The sequence below is a fragment of the Strix uralensis genome, chromosome 19 (genome assembly GCF_047716275.1).
Source record: "Strix uralensis isolate ZFMK-TIS-50842 chromosome 19, bStrUra1, whole genome shotgun sequence".
In the NCBI taxonomy this organism is placed as follows: Eukaryota; Metazoa; Chordata; class Aves; order Strigiformes; family Strigidae; genus Strix; species Strix uralensis.
The window spans coordinates 8328653-8347093 of record NC_133990.1 but is presented as its reverse complement, the minus strand read 5'-3'; the positions used below and the strand labels follow the sequence as shown (position 1 = coordinate 8347093).

Genomic DNA, 18441 nt, shown 5'->3' with positions numbered 1-18441 from the left:
CTGAAGTGCTGGTTGGAAGGGAGCTCCAAAGGTTTCCAGTCCAGCTTCCCACAGGACTATCACCGGCAAGTCAAGCCATGGCCTGTCTTGTTGCAAAATGAACTGGTGCGCAGCCACCCAGACAAAGAAATGCAGAGCTAATAGGTGCCAAAAGTCAGCTCTGTAATGAAAGTTTTGGAAATAAATTACCTCCGGGATTGTGGGGAAGAATAAAAGGCAAAAAAAGGCTCTTTAGAAACAGTGCTGACACTTGCAACCACTCCATGAAAATAAAATCGTTATTGCCAGGGTGCCAGTTATCACAGACACCAATATTATTGATAACACCTTGGATTTGACACAGCCTCTAATAGAGGACTTAAAGTGTGACATTTCCTTTCAAAGCCACTCCTATTGCCTACCGCAATCAAGCCAGCCAGCACGAGGAGAAAAAAATCACCTAACTTCCTTTTCAGCTGTTTAGTTCAATTCTAAGACACTTTTTAGAATTCCCACTGTAAACTGATATTGTCTTCCTTCAAAGAGCTTTATCAGAAGAGTGCAGTCTTAGACATACTCACAGTATGTGACCTATGATACGCTCAGGAGGTCACTGTAGCAGTATAGGGCAGCTGATGCGGACCTACACACTACTTTATCATAACTGCTCTGAAGCAGGTTAAGTTTACTGTTTTTCAGGATTTTGAAAAGAGGGAGTTTTACCATAGACATTGCACCTTCCCTCAGACAGGAACGTTCTCTTCCAACCCCCACACTCAGAACACCACCAGTGCAGGAACACTTGCATTCAGTCTGAAACACTCTGGGACTTGCACCAAGAACTTTCCTGGTCTGTCTCCTGTGGGCCATTCTCTGGGATTCAGCTACCCTAAAAATGCACATTCAGCTTATGGTTTGCACTGCTCTAGATAAACACTGCTTTTTAGAAAGAGATAAACCAGAGCAGGAATATGAAGCTTGACCAGTATACAAAGTTCTGATGATATTCTAGTTAAATCTAACTAAGGAAAAAAAAATATATTGCTTATACAAAGCAATCTTTGTTTTCAAATGCTGCACTGCATAGAATTTATCTGACAGCCCTGTGCATGGACACAGACCCCCTTTATCCGCCCCACTTCACTACTCACCATAACACAACCAGGCCGACTATGCATAAAATCATTTAGACCAGAAGAAAAATCTATTTGCAACCCATTATTCACTTCCTTATAAGTTAACAGCATTCACCTGGAAAAATCACCAAGAAAAACAACATTTCATTTCTGTATTCAAATGAGGAAGAGATCAGGCACATCACAGGACTGGTCCTATGTGTGGAAGCTGCTGACACTTTCAGTGCTCTTCACCTTCTTAAAGTTGATAAAGAAGTCCTCTTAAGGCTCTCCTTCTTATAATATTGTAACTGCCTCTCCCAGAAGGCAAAACAGTGCAGAAAAAAGAGGGCAGGGGTCCTCTAAGAATGCCATGGCCCACATGGCTTTTCATCAAGTAATCATCCTCCTGCAGTGACTGTCCTTCGCTGATGTCTTGCCAAGAGATACCAATTAATTTTACCACCGATACACACATCCTTCCCAAATGAAAAGCGTTTTCCATTTTTTGCTCCCAACAATGTTTCAGAGAAGTCCCAAATTTCATTCTGTAGCCTAGCCATTGATGCACATAATATCCATCGGGAAGGCTCTATAGAGATTTTTGATAATGGTATTTTGCAGAAGTATGGTTGCCTTTCTTATCTGGAAGAAAGGAAGCATGTGGTGACAGGATGTTACACTTTATGCTTCTGCTTTAACTCCAATGCCCAATTACAGCCAAACCTACAGGTGATGTTCACATCAATCTTTGAAGACTTTGTGTTTTAGGATCTGTATTTTCTCATGTGTGCAGCAATAGAAGCAGAAATCTCAGTGCTCCTCTTATTCTGGCCATAATAGTCCACAAAGTCACCATCCGGCCCCAGGAGGTACATTATTATTGTGTGATCCACCTGCAAGAAAGCACATTGTAGCTTGATAAAAAAGATCACAGAATCACAGAATACCAGGCTGAAAGGGACCTCAGGATCATCTGGTTCAACCTTTCTTGGCAAAAGCCTGGTCTAGACAAGACGGCCCAGCACCCCATCCAGCCAGATCTTCTAAGTGTCCAACGTTAGGGAATCCATCGCTTCCCTGGGCAGATTATTCCAACGGCTGATTGCTCACATTACGAAAAATTTTTTCGTGTCCAACTGAAATCTCCCCAGGAGTAACTTGTACCCATTACTTCTCATCTTTTCCATGTCACCCCTTGTAAAAAAGGGAGTATCCGTCTTCTTTGTAGCCACCCTTTAAATACTAGAACACCCTGCACATGTCTCAGTCAGCAGCACAGCGTCCCACTCAGCCTTTGGTTCAGCTGTCTGACAAGACTTCTCACCAAAAAGCTAAAGCAAGATAAGGAAAACCTCAGCATCACCTCAGGGATCTCTTCTTGTTTTACCCAGGAAAATAAATAGAGAAAGCTAACTGCATACTCAGAATGTGAGAAGGAATACTTTAAGCAGACAAGTCTTCCCTAAGCTGCAAGCACCCTTCCTGCAGCACAGACAAGGCTGGGGCAAACTTGCAGGGTAGTAGTCTTTCCCCCTCACTTTTCCCAGTTTCCCTCTACTTCTCATGATGCTCCATGGCCCCCACAAGGTCTTCAAGCTCCTGCTGCTAATATGATGTAAATCCAATATAAGAAGAGGTAATTCATTAAATCAAGTTCACTGTCAGTGCAAACAATGGGACCAAGAGCATCACTGGGATACAGGAGTTGCACATAGAGGACCTGGTGCAGAGGGAAATACCTGTGCTGGGAGGGGGCTCCCTCTACTGTCCGAACTGAAATAACCTTAAAAAAGGTTCAAAGTAACGATTAACTCCACTGTGAATTTATTTAAAATGCCACTGCAAGTACTGTCTGCATCTAACTGTGACAACATCTTTATGAGCAAAGAGACAAAATACTAAAAATGGAGGGCATGAATCTGTGATTTCTCAAGTGCCTACATCATCTCACTGCCACTGGAGAAAAAGAACTGAAATGTACTTATGCACTGAGAGTACAACTGTGTTTGAAATTTAAAAAAAACCACATAAACATTTCCACAAGCTAAAAGGATGCATTCAGTTAATGGTGCTTCTGTCTGTGAAAGAATGTTTCTCAAAATTTTACTGAAGCAGGTTTAACCCAAATATTTTACTCCAGTTTCAAATTTTCAAGATAAGATCACAACATCAAGTTGTAAGAGACATTTTTTTTTAAGGAAGTCGAATCACAATTTAGATCCTTCAACTGGAAACTATCAAAAAAAGAGATGCTCTGAGCAGGCTACCTGATTAACTCCCCAGCCCATGGAAGATTAAATACAGTCAGGATGGAGTGCAGTTTGTGTGCAGAAGCCACTGTTTCTCAAGGTGTGTCTCAAGTCTGCGCTGTTCCCACTGTATAAGATCATCATTTGAGTGTCAATGCATTCTTGTAAACCACAGAATAAAACAAGTAAATTGGATATTCTGGTATTGAGATATAAAATTGAGATTATTAAATAGGAACTAGTAATATTCAAGTAATACTTGAAAAATTCAGATGTTTAGAAATTATAATTTCTAAATGGTCATCTCAATGCTCTTTTGAAAGCAAAACAAGCAGTGAAGTTTAATGCTGTAGTGGACCTCTTCCTCTTCCCCACTACTGACAGAGTAGTAATTACCTGGATAAGTCTCAGGCAGGCACAGACCCAGGCTCAAGCTCTCCCTCCCAGGTCTGCTGCTGGTATCCTCTTTCCATCTTGTTTCAGAGATCTACGTCCTCTGGCCTTCCTGCCTTGAACACATAGAGCTCACCGCCTCTCAAAACCAGGAGCCTATGACAAATCCTGAGAGGTGCAGGTACCACGGCTGGGGCTCCCAGGCTGCTCTCCTGCTCCCAATTCCCTGGCCTGCCTTCCCTGCTGCCCTTCCCTTCTCAGACTCACAACCCTAGCACAGACCAGCAGTATTCTCCCTGGATCCCGAACCCCTTCTCCTACTTCATTACACCTGTAGTCACATTCTGCAGTTCGGTTTCTCTCTCCAGCCTCCCTTGAAGCTGCTGTCATCTACAGAGTTATTTTCCGTGGCTGAGCCCCCGTACTTTCCCTTCATGGCCATGCCAGAATCCACGTGTGGTTTGCCAGAATCCATGCATGGTTTACTCCCTAAGAAGCAGCACTCCTTCAGCTTTTCCAGTCTCTTTCCATCACCTCTCATAAACTTCAGTTCACTCATTTAGTGTCAGATTCTACTGACTTTTTCCCCTCTCCTGAGCAGGTATCCTTTGCCAATCCTGTTCCTATAATGTATTCTTGCATTTCCACCAGCTCCCTTTTATAAATCTGATTTTAAGTAGTACTTTTAGATTGATTTCAGATTGATGCTAGATTGATTTAAATTGGTGTTGAATTTCTCCAGCAAGCTTCTCTCCTCCATTCAAATATAGCATCTTAGACACAGACTTCTGTAGCTACTGACTTGCTACTTTAAGCCAAAACAGGTTCTTGATCTCCCAATTCACACCCCTTTCAGTAATGTAGAGCACTGCACATCACCAGTGTGATTCCATCTTCTCTTTACTGAGATCATGTGCTGCTCTTGCTCTTTCTTTCTATGCACCACCTTTTTGTTCCACGTGGATAATTTATTTGCTGCAGTCAGGTGGTTTTCAAAAACAGATTAAGAACAGACAACACTGGATTAGACCTAAACCAATCTTCCTCAGCATCCTACCTCAAATAGTGGCCAACAATGGTTGCTTTAAAGATGAGTATAAAACCAGCACCAAAAATATGCTATCCTCCTCTGTTCCGAGTTTCCAAACACTTTTAGCCCACAGGCTTCCTGAACTAGGCAAAGATTTCTGTGTACATAATCCTCAACAGACTGTTTTTTTCCAAAGACTAACAACAGGTGTCCCTGTGGACTCCCACAAACTTCTACCGTGGGCATCCATAGTGAGGGATGCCACTTCTCACATGGCCACTGCAACAAGAACCATCACCTGTTCACTTTTGAACCCGTTTTTAGTTTTCTCTGATGCACTTAGTTCTTGTAATGAAGAAAAAAAAAGAAGATCAGATAACGTGTATCCTCACTCGCTGTATCACTTGTACCTACTTTACTCTTCCAGTCTGCTCAGGATGTGGCAAGTCCAGAAGGCCTTGGCAGCAGCTCTGAGCCCTATAACGAGTCCTATTCACTGCCAGAGGGTAAGATTTTGACTACCCAGTTTAGCCTCACTTAAACCTCAGTTTCCCCTTTCACACTATTACTCCACGTACTTTATGCTAACTTAATTTAGCATTAACACTCTCTCTCTTCGAGGTCATTTGACACAGGAGAAAGATCTCCACAGCATCTGCAGGCAGACTTTGCATCACCCAAGTCTCTTGCCAAGAAGACCCTGCTCCTTGGTATGTTTGGCAGGGAATGAGTTGTGACCCGCTTTTGCCTCTCATTTCTCCCTCTTCCTATTGCCTTAATTTCCCAGTTCTGTTTTTACTTTGGAGCACAGAGGAAAAGAGCCGGACAAAAACATTACACAACAGAAAAAAGTTCAAACTACTGCCAGGCTTGCTAGCTCATATGCTATTCTGTATGCAGGCCTGGGATTGCACATTTTTAGAACATGTTTCAGTGAGGTTCTGAGCTTGTAAGAAGGCACCTCAATTCTGACCGAGAGCTCTAAAATACAGCTTAACACATCAGTGCAACAGGGTTCTACCATGCAGGACTTCAGCACAGATTGCAACAGCTGTCTTCTGATTTTAATATCTATATGTTGCTCTTATCCAAAGTCCTTCATTAGGCAAAGGCTCTATATTTACTTACTATGTAATCATTGTCTTCATCTTTGGGACCTTCACTGTAATACACACGGTAAGCTTTGGCCACTTGGTCAATCTGTGCCCTGGTACCAGTCAATCCTATCAGCTTCGGAGAAAATTCTAGATAGAAAGAAGAGATTTACACGTTTTAGTGAAAAGAATCCCATCAAGAGCCTCCTTTTCAGTGCTCTATATTACATGCAATAAGACATCAAGGAAGAAAACAGTAATACCTTTAACATATCTGGCAATGGCTTCTTCGTTGTCCCTCTCAGGATCAATGGTGATGAAGAGTGGGGTCAGATTAGGCAAAGATGGAATTCTATCTGTGACATTAACAATTATTATTTTCCTTAGAAAACTAAAAATCGTTTGTCACCTCCCTTTAAACAAGCTCACAGCCAAGCTACCATAACATCAATCCAAGCTCACCCTAAGGCCATTTTGTGCAGCTTAATTTATGTAATTTGTGAATGAAGCAAATGCTGTGAAAGCCAACGGTCTGTGCTCGTGCTGGCTGCAGCTACACTTCCAGCCTCTCAGCTGGAGACCCTGCCGTGCTTAGGAGTTGACAAACTGGCTCTGATGGAGAAAATACGATGCATTTATCATTTCAATACAATGAAAGTACCTTGTGATGATGGAGTGGGAGGGTGAAGACACAATTCAGGCTCTTTCCCTCATGTTCCAGCCATAGCTTTCACTGTACGTTCTTCACGTTAGTCCACCCTCCCACTTGCCTGGTTACTATTATCCCCACTCCATAACTCTTCAGGGCCTGCAGGCTGAGAAAACCACTTCTATTGCACAGCCTTCCCCCAGCCTCCATTCCTCAGCACATTCTCAGAAGGGACTCTCAGAGATTTGTTCTCAAAATGAATAAGATATAGAGAAAAAACCCTAATACACCCCACAACCACTTCTTGGCAAAACTACAATGCAATGGCACCGTTCCCTGTAACCTGTCACCATCACGTTTTATTACAAGTCCCCTGTTGCAGAAAGATCAGTGCTGTCATTCTCTAAATACCAGATCCTAGTGACAGGCAGATGGACGTAAATATCACTTAGCAATTAATTCAACTACTGAGTAGTAGTCAACAGCTTTAAAAAAAAAAAAAAAAATCATCAGTTATTATCGTTTGAGGTATTTTACCACAATAAACCTGAAGCTCCCATAAAAAGCACCACTATTCCAACCAAATTCCCATACCAATTTCATCTACCACTTCGATCATCTTCTCCAGTTCATCAGGACAGATGTCAGGGCAGTGCGTGAAGCCGAAGTAGATCAGCACCCATTGGCCGATGTAGTCCTTGCTGGTCTTGGGCTGTCCCTCATGGTTAACGAGTGAGAAGGGACCTCCTAGAAGTGGCTTCCCAATGCCTCGGTTCTGTTCCTTCTCCAGCTCTACAAAAACCAAGAGGGGATCAAACACATCCATGTCACAACCCACGCTGCTTCCCAAGAGAGCCTCTGAAGCAGCTGAGATTCAGGAAACCTCTCCGAGTCACGGCCCGGGATGTTGAAATGTGAAGATCTACCAACAACCATTGTGTGGAAGCTCAATGTGGACAAGACTTGCAAAAAGCATTCCATTTTGGTCAAAATCATATATATCACTAAACTCCTTTGAAACACAATAATCTCTTTCATTGTCATCTGAGAGTATTTTTATTTTTTTAAAAAAAAGAAAGACAAAAAGGAGAAAGCCAGGTACCTGGCTTGGTATGAAACAGAAAAATTATCATCCTTTGCAAACTGACCATATCGCAAAAGCTGTAATAGCTCTGATTTTCAACACTAAAACCATGAAAATGAAACCCACGGGCAGTTCCTCCAGGTGAGCAAAATGGACACACGGTACCCAGAGGGACACCAGCAGAAAGCCCCACGTCCCTGTGTGCTGCAGCGACTGGCTGCAGCGTGGTGACGAAACCCAACTACTCCGACAGCAAAAGTGCATTTAAAAATTTGAAAACGCTTAACCTGGAAGGTTTTTTTGAATTTCTGAAAGTTTTCTGTGGCACGTATATACACGTAGGCACGAAGTGGCACTGTGCAAAGCATGACGTGATTCAGTGGGACACCGCAGTAGGTAAAATACATCTGAACACAAAAAGTACATCATCCGAATACAAAACACGACACTCCTGAGGCCTCTCCCGTCCGGTCGCACGCCGGCAGCCCAGGCCGGGCCCCGCCGCCGCAGCGCGGCCTCCCCCGAGGGGGGCAGGGTCCGGCCCCTCCCCGCCGCACTCACCCTCCTCCTTCCGCTGTTTCACCTTCTTCATGGCGGCCAGCAGCCCCCCGCACAGCACGACGGTGGCCGCCAGCGACCGCCACGACACCAGCTGCCGAGAAGAAGCTGTTTAGTGACTGAAAGCGGAGGACGGCGCGGCCCGTGCCGCCGCGCCAGGCCCCGCCGCTAAGGAGGGACGCGGTTCCCTCCCTCCTTCACTCACCCTCCTCTGCGCGCCCGTCCTAGGGCCGCTGCCCGGCGGCAGGCGGGACAGCGGACGGCTGGCGGGCGCGGGCAGCACAGCCCAGCCCCTCAGCGCGGCCCCCGGCAGCCGCCAGCACAGCCGCGGCCGCCAGCAGCGCAGCGCGGCCGCCGCCATCTTGTGTCCCCCCGCGCTTCCGGGCCCGCCCCTTCCGGCCCCCGCGGCCGGGCGCGGCCATGGAGGCGGCGCCGCTCTTCTCCTTCGGGGTCATCGCAGACATCCAGTACGCGGACGCGGAGGACGGCTACGACTTCGGCGGGTGCCGGCGGCGGTACTACCGGCACAGCCTCGGCCTGCTGCGGGGCGCGGTGGAGGAGTGGGCCACCGCCAGGCCGCCGCTCGCCTTTGTGCTGCAGCTGGGGGACTGCATCGACGGCCTCAACGCCCGCAGCGGCGGGGCCGAGGGCGCCTTGGAGCAGGTGCTGGCAGCGCTGGGGCAGCTGCCGGTGCCGGTGCATCACGCGTGGGGCAACCACGAGTTCTATAACTTCAGCCGGGCCCGCCTGGCGCACACCGGCCTCAACAGCCGCCCCGCCGCGGCCGGCCCGCCAGCCCGGGACTGCCAGGCCTACCACTGCAGCCCGGTGCCGCGCTTCCGCCTCGTCGTGCTCGACGCCTACGACCTGAGCATCCTGGGCAGGGACCCGGACAGCCCCCGCTACCAGGAATCCCTGCGGCTGCTGCGGGAGAAGAACCCCAACGACAACCTTAACAGCCCCGCAGGTACCCCCGACTCGGCCCTTTAGCAGCGAGCGCAGGGGGCTGAGCCTCTGCTTCCCGGAGCAATAAGGCAGCTCCTGGAGCTGACATCTGGTTGCCGGGGGGGCTGAGGCATGTGCCCTGTTTCTGCCGACCTCCTCCGTCGCTGAGAGCCAGCCAGCAGGTCTCTAGGCGGGCACTGGAGATGCTCCCCCATACCCGTCGTACTGCTGGGGTGCTCCCGGGATGGGTTGGTGTTGTGCTGCGTGCCCTGCAGTATCACAACAAAAGGCAGCTGCTGGTGCAGCTGCTATTGCAGAGCGTCGAGTGATGCACACCCTATCCCATGCCAGGGGGGCACCCAAGAGTGGAAATCCTGTGCGTGCAGCGTGACCAAAACCCCTGAAAACACTAACAAATAATTTTTTCTTGTTTGTCCAAGGAGGCTGCAGTTTTCATCCAAGAGATGGAAAGAAAAAAAAAGTTATAAAAGTAAACCATCTTATCGTAAGCAGACTTACATAAGGCAAGCAAATAGGGGAGCTGCAAGAGGTGTATGCACCTGTGCCTAACCTTCTTCTTCATTGCAGGACTCAAAGAACCTCGTTTTGTAGAGTTTAACGGAGGATTTAGCCAAGCCCAGCTAGACTGGTTCAATGAAGTCCTCAAGTTATCTGATGAAAACCAAGAAAAAGTTGTCGTTATGGGTAGGTGGATATGGGGGATATATGGGGATGTATGCAAAAAAAGTTATGTAGCCAATGTATGGTAGCTGAGGAAAACACGTAGCAGCTTTGTAGCTCCACTGAGGTACACATGTAACCTGTGAAGTAAGAGAACAGCAACCATGTCTCACGGTCAGATGAGTTTCCTGTATAAAGTTAGATGTCTGAACTTCCCAGCAATGAAGGCAGAGTCTGGTTACACTTGAAGTAACTCTCTTGCTTCTTTCCCTCTCAACTGCAGGTCATCTGCCCATTCATCCAGATGCTTCAGACAGAGTTTGCCTAGCCTGGAATTATGAAGATGCCCTTTCAGTCATACACTCCCATCAGTGCGTGGTCTGCTTTCTTGCAGGGCACCTGCACGACGGTGGCTATTGTTTAGACTCTCACGGAGTTCATCATCTGACTTTGGAGGGGGTTATTGAAACTCCACCAGAAAGCAGTGCCTTTGGAACTATTTATGTCTATGAAGATAAAATGGTACTAAAGGGAAGGGGCAGAATTTCAGACAGAGTTATGCATTTCTGAAAATGGTAAGCAAATAGAAATTGCTCTTCAGGAATAATTCTGACAAAAAAGCAGGGGATTTAGCTTATTATTTGCTTGTAGAAAAATGTGCATGGCTGATCCTTACAGCTTTAACTCCAAAAATTTTCTCTTGGATACAGAATTTTAGATATTATGTTTCTGTAAGAAAACAGACCTGGTTTCTTCATGGAGGATAGCAAAGGCCAGTAACCATCTTTGAAATAAATATACTTGAATGCAGAATGTTGACTTGAAACACCCAATCCTGACCGGATTGTTACTTACTGTGAAAAAATGCAAACCATGTTATGAATGTTGTCAAAAAACGCCACTTTTTTATATCAGTCAGAATTAAAGCATGCAGAATTGTACCTGCCCAGCTGCATTTCAATTTTTTAAATTTTTTTTGAACATCATAGTCAGTAATGTCCCATGTCTGGCAGAATTAGTCCACCCTGTAGCCTAATGCAGTTTTCTTAACATTGCTTTAAAAAACTAAAGTAATCTTCAGAAAAAGTTAAGCCCAAGGAAAATGGAGACCATCTATGCTGCATCATGTGTCGCTGCAGATACACCCGCTGGGATCTACGTGTGCGCAGCTGTATTAGCCTGCAGTGGTGCTGAGCTGCTGATGTGGAGGGGTCTGAAGCTCATTGCTGTGCTGCATCTGGACCTGTTCTGGCTCTCTCCCAGCCACCTTGTGTGTCACTGGGCTGCTGCCTGGGTTCTGCTCTCCAGGAACACAAATTCTGTGAGAAGCAAAATTGTGATAGCAACCACAACGTTGTCCCAAAAATCTGGGTTCTTTTACCCGATGTGCAATGAGCCAAAACCCACAGAGTCGAGATACTTGTTTAATCCATATCTGCGCAGAGATGGGTGCCAGGTGGTAATTCCACAAAGCCAGCACCCCTTGGTTAACACATTTATACATCCTGAGCGACAGTTATCTGTCCTTGTTACTGGTAAGTTTGGCCACCCTCAGTGGTCCTTGCGAGGTCTCGTCTCCATTTAAACTTGCAGCAGTCTCTTTTTTTAACCACACATTCAGTGAGGAAGGGGCTTTTCTTGGTAGGCAGCTTTTTCCTACTCGAGCAAAGGTTTTTTCTATGTTAATGAGGAAAGCTTACTCATAGTTCAAGTAGTTCCCTCCTTGGTTTTAGCAGCAGCTTTTGTTCCTAGGCATTTATCTCGCTACTTCCTTGCTTGATGGCCTTATATCCCTTATGCCTATCTCGGTATTTCCTTGTCTTAATTACAGTGTTGCTTCTTCAGGGTCACTCTTGTCAGCTTTACCAGTGCCTTTATCAGTTCCTGGCATTCTTTCACAATCCTCTTTTGGTTGTTTTATCAATTAAGATGTAACAAGAACAGTGTAGTGGTCCCCCACTGCTGGGGAAACTTAACCCTATCCTGGCTAAACCAGGACAAACAGAAATACAGACTGCTCAAGTTTTCAGTTAGTCTCAATGGACTATCCGAGCAGATATCTGCAAGTTTCCTGGCTGTAAATAGTCATTTATTGAAACAAAGTGTTTGCTTTACTTTTCCCTTATGTTACAGAACAGTAGATTTCCCAAAGTACGAGGTGGTTGGAGAGTGATCCAAGGGTGCCAGGATTTCTTGAATATACCATTAGAACACAGATCAACAGTGCTTTGAAAATGTATGAAGAAGCCAGCTGAACAACAGTTTCCATAGAAAAATTCTCTACTCAGATTTGACAGTGTTCCTCAATTTTTTTAACAAATCTCAAACTGCACTGCTGGAAGCAGCCAGGCATTCTTGGGTCCTATCAAACTGATACCAACCTTTCATTAAGAACCAAAAGCAAAGGCAAGTAAGGTCAGAATATTTATTCTATACTTTCTCCCACCCACTTAAATCACTGTTTTACAGTGTGTTGGCCAAGATGCTCGCATCTGTTTGTTCACATAAATGTACAGCCACGAAACAAAGGGGAAGAGAGCCACCAAGAGTGCAGTAATCAAGCGAACTCCACCCAGCGGACTCCTATAAAGAAGCAAATGCAACAGAGCTGCTCCAAATCAGACTGCTGTGAAACATTCACACCTGGCTGCAGTTGGAAGGACAGCAGAGGGCCTTTGGCCACTTTAATGTAGATCCTGTGGATGCACCAGCAGAGTCCTTCACTGGGGAGTCCTTTACATGCCAGCAGAAGAAGTTTTTCTGCCACCTCAGGCAGTGAAAAAAAAAAAAGCGCACCCTGTTTGCCCAGAGCATCTGTGACGTTTTCCCAGCAGAAAGGTACTTTTTGGCAGACTGGGATTTTTCATGCTCACAGCTAACAGGAATTTAGCAAAACTGCTGTAGCATAGTCCTCTGAAGAGGCTGGAGGGGAAAAATGTGGAGCCGCTGCAGGCAGGCAGCCACCCAGAGCCTTCTGCCAGCTCTGCGTGCATCACCCCCTGCTCCAGTGGACGCAGCGGACACCAGTACAGAGAACCTCACTGGAAAGTTCTGTAAATTGGGAGCAATGGCAGAAAAGGTTTTGCAGTTCATTAGCAGCTGTGGCCAATGCTCACTAGCCTGTTCTGCAGAAGGGGTGCGCTGTCCTTATGCAAAGGGAGAATGTCCCCTGCCCATTATGGCAGGGGGAGCAGAAAACATGATTAGTGCAGCTTTCCCCTCACAGACTTTATCTGTGCAAGATCATATAGGCCATAGCACCAGCTAGTACTGCTTAGGTATCTGAGAAGGCTCAGACAGCGGCATGAAGCAGAAAAACAAGGAGCCAAAATCAACTGTGTTTTCAAGAAGCAAGTCACTAAATGTGAACATATGAACAGATTTAAAAAAAAAAACAAAACAACAAAACTTACTTTGCTGAACTGCGACAAAGACTCATCCATATTGTAATAATCACCAGACCAAACAACTCTCTATAAAGCCAAACAAAAATCAGATCAGAAAATAATAGAAGCAAGATGTTTACCTTTAAAAAATACAAATTTTGCCTCCAAAACAGTAGTGTCTGCTCCTTTGGAGAAGTTCAATATCTTTGACTAGGATTATAATTATAAAGCCTGTGCTTCCCACCACAAACCTACAAACACACATGACCCAGCTATACAGCTGCAGAAATTCCTGCTTCCACTTTTTGTTCTGCTGCTAAACTTACGTTCCACAGCTCATTTCTCTCCTTAACACAGAGCAAAGCACCAACCCAGTATTCCAGACCATAAACAGACACAGTAGTGCCAGTGCTTCACCTCAACACTGTGCAAGCACCTACTGTAGGCAACAACCGAATGTCCAGGTGAGAATTCCTCCCACTCCCCCCCAACCCCTGGCAGTTCAGAGGACTCCCAGTCTGTGCCACATAAACATGCATATGGTATCACCTCAGGAGTTTTTTTAAAACTTTCATTCCTATTCCTACAGCTCCAGCAAGAGAACACAAAGCTGTTTCGCTGTGCTAGTGCCCTGGGCTTTGAAAGCCAGAACTGACCCCAATTAAATCTGACTGCCACAGTCTGGCAAGCAATCTTGACTTTTCACTCTCCCTTTAGCTCTTTTGTTCAACAAATCGCTGGTTTGCAGCACTGTGGTCCCTCCTCGGATTAATTCCCCTGGACTGCAGCCCTCATTGCAACAGCCCAGCAAATAAAGTTTAGCAAGGTGAGCACCAGAAGGAGATGGCCTGGCACGCTGAATTTATGCACAGGAAAATAAAAATCACTGCCACTGCTTACCTGCCTTCCTCTTCGTGCAAAATGTTTCCTTGAGCATAAGCAAACAAAGAGCGAGCCAAGGCAATGGTCCCAACAATACAACCAGCAGAATGAAGGTCACAAAGACTCCTCCAAACACCATTATCTGAGGAAAAAAATAGATTGCCAGCAATTTATGCTGCATGCAATGTAGCATGAGGTAAACACCATAAATCAAAAGACAACTGAGTTGCTAAAAAAGATGCCTCCAGCAAAAACACACATCTTAGGCAGGGAGATGGAATTAATACCAGCATCTTTATGACCGGGGAGATCTGCTAAAAAGTGCTGTTGAAAATAAACACTAGTGGGCTCGGGGCTTGCTTTGCTAGGAATGCAACTTACTGGCAGCAGCACCTCAATGGAAATGGTTTCTGTTCTCTCCAGCAAACAAAATAGGCTCCAGCATTCAACGTGCATGGCAAAAAAAATCATAAGGTGGATTACAAATTGAAGTTCCCTTAAGCAGGAGGAACAGTCTTTCCGGAGCTCCCAGCTGTCACCAGATGCTCAGCATGACCACGGAGGACCACCACAGTCCATGGGCGCGACCCCAGCTCCCAGCAGCCGTCAGGGATGCCGAGACCACCACACCTCAGGGAGCTTCTTCCCTCACACTCCCTGATAAGCCTCTGCCTGAGGTTTTACCTGTGATGATCAGCAATACTGATGGCATCTCTGCCTGGGGACTAATGTTTTTAAACAGAGAAATACAGATGATGTGAAATATCTGAATGGGCCCACAGATTCTTGTGGTTTTCCATGTCCATTCCCAGGGGCTCACTGGGGAGAGGTGAGCAAACAGCAGAGGCAGTTCTCGCTGATCTCAGAAAACTGTAAAGTTAAAAGCAGTCTTTTCTGGGCACTCACCCCTCCAGGCAAGCATTAAAGATGATGAGCTGCCAAAATTTAAGAGCTCAGTGTGACCCAAGCTGTAATCGATTCCCCATTTGACTGAACTTAGAATCTGGGTTCTCCAGACCTGAACAGCAAATATGCCTCGGTGAATTTACATAAATGTCCAGTTATACAATAGTTGTGCTATTTTAATCTTTATTTTCCACAGATCTTGGCACAAGTACAAAAACCTACTTGTAAGTTTAACATGCAGATTCTCTTGACCAGCCAAACACCGTTATGTTGAAGCTACACTTGTCACACAGATAAACCTCCCCTGAAATGTTCAAAACCACAGGCAACCCGCTCAAGGGTTTTGGCTTTATGAATGCTGCCACTTTATATCCCTAAAGTAGCCAGAATGCAACAGTGTGTTTTGTGACAACAGCATGCACTCTTGAAGATTTTATTTTCTGGCATAAGTGTGGTTTCAGTGTATTCAGAGTAAGTATTCATCCAGAAAAGATACAGTCACTTTGTGTATATAAAATGTCCTTATTTTAAAATTACTTCTACTGGATGAAAATATAAAAAAGTAACTATCTTCTGGAGTCCTGGGCCAAATCTAATCTGACTGATTCTCTCAACACGTGATGTGGCATTAGCCCCCTCAGCATACACCCCTGGAAATTCATCCACTGCTTCTGAACGCGCCCATCGCTGCCCACGCGCTTTGTGGGTACCTGCAACACCTGATACTGAGCTCAACTGCTCTTCTGTGAGGTAGATGAGGAAAAACGCAGATTTGCAACAAGGAAACAAAGTGAATTAATTTGCTAAGGTCAACCAGAGCGAGGTTCAGAGCATGCTCCAGGCTTGTGCTGCACTCAGGCTCTGAGCACTGGCACTGGAGTGCCCAGGTTGGACTGTCCCAGCAGCAGGCCTTCATGCAGGGCTCCTCTGTTCAGGTCCCACAGCTTTTTCCTCTCAATAGGTAGTAGGACATATTTCCATGTGGCCTGATCTTAATCTGTGATTCAAGAAAAAAAAAAAACCAACCCTTTTGGGGCCAAGTTTGAGCAGAGACTGTTTCGCACGCCAATATCATACCTGTTACTGAAGGGTTAATGCTGACAAGCAGCGTCAGGGCAGCTGGCACTAAGTAAACGACCTGTTAATGAAACAGAGACCTACTCTATAGCAAACTTTAGCAGATCAGGAAGCAGAAGCTTCATCCACCCCAGGGCTTCTCCCGGGGGCGCACAGCAGGTGCCGGTGCCTCTGGCGCGCCCTGGCACTGCTGCTGCTGCTGCGCATCTTCACCGTCACCCCCAAAACCCGGGGTCCTCTGAGTGCCACCCCCCGCTCCTCAGCTGCCGGGTTCCCGAGGCCTCGCTGCCCCCCCAGCCCACCGCAGGGCCCCTTGCGCCGCACCTTGATCCTCCAGAGAAGCCCCTACGGGGAGATCCCCCCCTCGGGCTCCCCAGACCCCAGACCGGGGGGTGCTGGGCGGCTTCCCCGGGGGCAGGAGCCCCTTTGCTGCCCCTGCCCGCACGGCACCTCCTGCCACACGTAGGGACATTCCCCTCGCGCCTGGGCTCTGAGCCCCGGGCGCGCTGGCACACCGGTGACACCGGGCACGCCGGGGACACCGGGGACATGGGGGACACGGGGGACACCAGGCACGCTGGGGACACCGGGCACACCGGGGACATGGGGGACACCGGGCACGCCGGGGACGCCGGGCCCGCGGGCTGTCCGTGTGCCCGGGACAGGGCTGGCAGAGCGGGCGGGGCAGAGGGCTCCTCTCTAGATCCCCCCCCGGACCGAGGGCCCCGCCGGGCCGAGCGGCGGCAGCAGCCGCGCGGGGGATTCGAGGCGAGCGGAGGTGGCGATGAGGGGGTCGCCCGCTCAGGGGGGGTCGGGCGTGGGGCGGGAGGATCGCGGGCAGGGTGGCGTGTTCTGCACCAGGAGCCAACGCTCTGCGGGGGGCGGGCGTGAATCTGGGGCGAAATAAGGAGGATCCCGGGAGCACGGTCGGATCTCAGCCGTCGCCGCAGTAGAGGCGTTGTTGTCCCCCTCCCGGCGCCGTCGTGCTCTTCGGCTGGAAGCGGCAGGCGGCTTCCCCCGGCTCGGCCCCGGGCGCATGGGCCAGCGGAGAGCGGCCGGGGCCACCGGGGGCCCCTGGGGGAAGCGGCGGCAGCGGGGTCGCCCCCGGCGCCCGCCCCGCTCCAGCCACCCGGCGGGGGGGGCAGAGCCCGTTACTCACTGTCCAGAGCCCGGCGTCGGGATCGTTCACCTGAGCGAGGAGACGGGACTGAGACCCTGCGGGAGAGGAGAGGAGAGGAGGGGAGGGGAGGGAGGGGAAGGGAGGGGAGGGGAGGGAAGGGAGGGGAGGGGAGGGGGAGGGCAGGGCAGCAGAGAGGGACCGCCGGCCCCCCCCCGCCCGGGCCGCCCCGCCCTCACCTGCACGGCGGCTGCCAGCCCGAAGAAGGCGGCCATGAGGAGGTTACAGAGCCGCCACAGCCGCCCCGCCATGGCCGGTACCGCCTCCGCCCCTGCCTGGGAGGGACGCGGCCACGGGGGGGCGGGCCCACGGGGGGGGGGACGGACACACCGCCCGGTGCCCGCCCCCCGCGCAGCGCCCGCCCCCCGCCGGGTCCGGGTCAGGGTCCGGGTTCGGCCGCCCCTGCGGGGGTCCGGGGGCCGGTGACACAGGGGTGCGGCGAGGATGCCAGGGGCGGTCAGCGTGGCTTGCTCAGAGTTACTTGTTTTTTAGAGAGTTTTGAAAGATGCATGTTTTCAAAATCGAGCCGCAATCCAGCGTGGTGCAGCATTAGTTACAATAAGCCTGTTCCCGGAATTACAGGGAAGCAGGGGCTGTCCTCTCTGTCCCCGTTGTACCCCCGAACACCAGGCAGTCTGCACAGAGACGGGTCACCCATCAGCGAGATCCTGTGGCAAAAGGGTCCAGGTACACCCTGGGCTCCATGAAGTGTGACCAGCACATTGCAGGGAGTTGTTATTCCCTCTTCGACCCACTGCTGGTGTACCTGCAACTTTCGGTCCTCTCCAGGGTCCTCAGTGAGGAAGGCTGGACTGGGCTTCTGCAGATGATGGCCAGTGTGGTCAGCAGGCCAGAGAACATGGCCTTTGGGCACAAGTGGGCAAAGAGGAAGCAAAATCCAGTGCTAACGTGTGGGTGTCTGCACAGATGACAAAGCCATATTTTCCTTGCTGACATCAGATGATATACCAAGGGACAGTGGCCACAAATGGTGGCTTGGAAGATTTTGACTGGACATTAGGGAAATGTCCTCATCAGGAAGGTTGTGCAGCCTACAATAGGTGAGCCAGGCAGACTGTGTGATCTCCACCCTTGGAGATTTCCAAGGCTTACCTAGACAAAGCCACCTGCTCGGATGCTGTGACAATCTTGCTTCAATTGGGCCATTGGATTTGAGACCTCCAGCCCTGCCTTCGTAGCAACATCTGCCTGTTTCTGTGATAACTCATGTAC

General features: G+C 48.5%; 3 protein-coding genes across 9 annotated transcripts; 1 reads left to right on the top strand and 2 right to left on the bottom strand.

The window, feature by feature from the left end:
- Positions 1-1160: 1160 nt before the first annotated feature.
- Positions 1161-8618, bottom strand: SCO1 (synthesis of cytochrome C oxidase 1). The gene is given in 7 exon segments (XM_074889431.1): positions 1161-1990; positions 5898-6013; positions 6127-6219; positions 7107-7304; positions 8158-8248; positions 8360-8567; positions 8569-8618. Coding segments are annotated over 7 exon segments (885 nt in total). The 3' UTR covers positions 1161-1861.
- On the top strand, positions 8532-15119 carry ADPRM (ADP-ribose/CDP-alcohol diphosphatase, manganese dependent). 4 transcript variants are annotated; one of them, XM_074889429.1, is made up of 4 exons: positions 8532-9121; positions 9688-9804; positions 10064-10355; positions 14554-15119. In XM_074889429.1, the coding sequence occupies exons 1-3, from the start codon at positions 8575-8577 to the stop codon at positions 10348-10350; spliced, it is 951 nt and encodes a 316-aa protein (XP_074745530.1). In that variant the 5' UTR covers positions 8532-8574; the 3' UTR covers positions 10351-10355; positions 14554-15119. The 4 variants fall into 4 exon arrangements, with proteins under 4 accessions (XP_074745530.1, XP_074745529.1, XP_074745531.1 ...); XM_074889428.1 differs by lacking the exon at positions 14554-15119 and adding an exon at positions 11914-12038; XM_074889430.1 differs by lacking the exon at positions 14554-15119 and adding an exon at positions 10920-11873.
- TMEM220 (transmembrane protein 220) lies at positions 12192-17675 on the bottom strand. 4 transcript variants are annotated; one of them, XM_074889432.1, is made up of 6 exons: positions 17388-17609; positions 17191-17220; positions 16032-16092; positions 14067-14190; positions 13194-13253; positions 12192-12476 (listed from the first exon to the last, which is right to left on the bottom strand). In XM_074889432.1, the coding sequence occupies exons 1-6, from the start codon at positions 17457-17459 to the stop codon at positions 12338-12340; spliced, it is 486 nt and encodes a 161-aa protein (XP_074745533.1). In that variant the 5' UTR covers positions 17460-17609; the 3' UTR covers positions 12192-12337. The 4 variants fall into 4 exon arrangements, with proteins under 4 accessions (XP_074745533.1, XP_074745536.1, XP_074745538.1 ...); XM_074889435.1 differs by having other exon boundaries at positions 12192-12363; positions 17388-17574; XM_074889436.1 differs by having other exon boundaries at positions 12395-12547; positions 17388-17672.
- Positions 17676-18441: the final 766 nt, after the last annotated feature.

Excerpts from the sequence above, each read along its gene's own strand:
- ADPRM (XM_074889429.1), top strand. The coding sequence starts at position 8,575 with ATGGAGGCGGCGCCGCTCTTCTCCTTCGGGGTCATCGCAGACATCCAG. Across the intron at positions 9,122-9,687 it reads CAACCTTAACAGCCCCGCAG|GACTCAAAGAACCTCGTTTT; the intron begins GTACCCCCGACT and ends TCTTCATTGCAG. Across the intron at positions 9,805-10,063 it reads AGAAAAAGTTGTCGTTATGG|GTCATCTGCCCATTCATCCA; the intron begins GTAGGTGGATAT and ends TCTCAACTGCAG.
- TMEM220 (XM_074889432.1), bottom strand. The coding sequence starts at position 17,459 with ATGGCGGGGCGGCTGTGGCGGCTCTGTAACCTCCTCATGGCCGCCTTC. Across the intron at positions 17,221-17,387 it reads GGCTGGCAGCCGCCGTGCAG|GTGAACGATCCCGACGCCGG; the intron begins GTGAGGGCGGGG and ends CTCCTCGCTCAG. Across the intron at positions 16,093-17,190 it reads CCGACGCCGGGCTCTGGACA|GTCGTTTACTTAGTGCCAGC; the intron begins GTGAGTAACGGG and ends TTTCATTAACAG.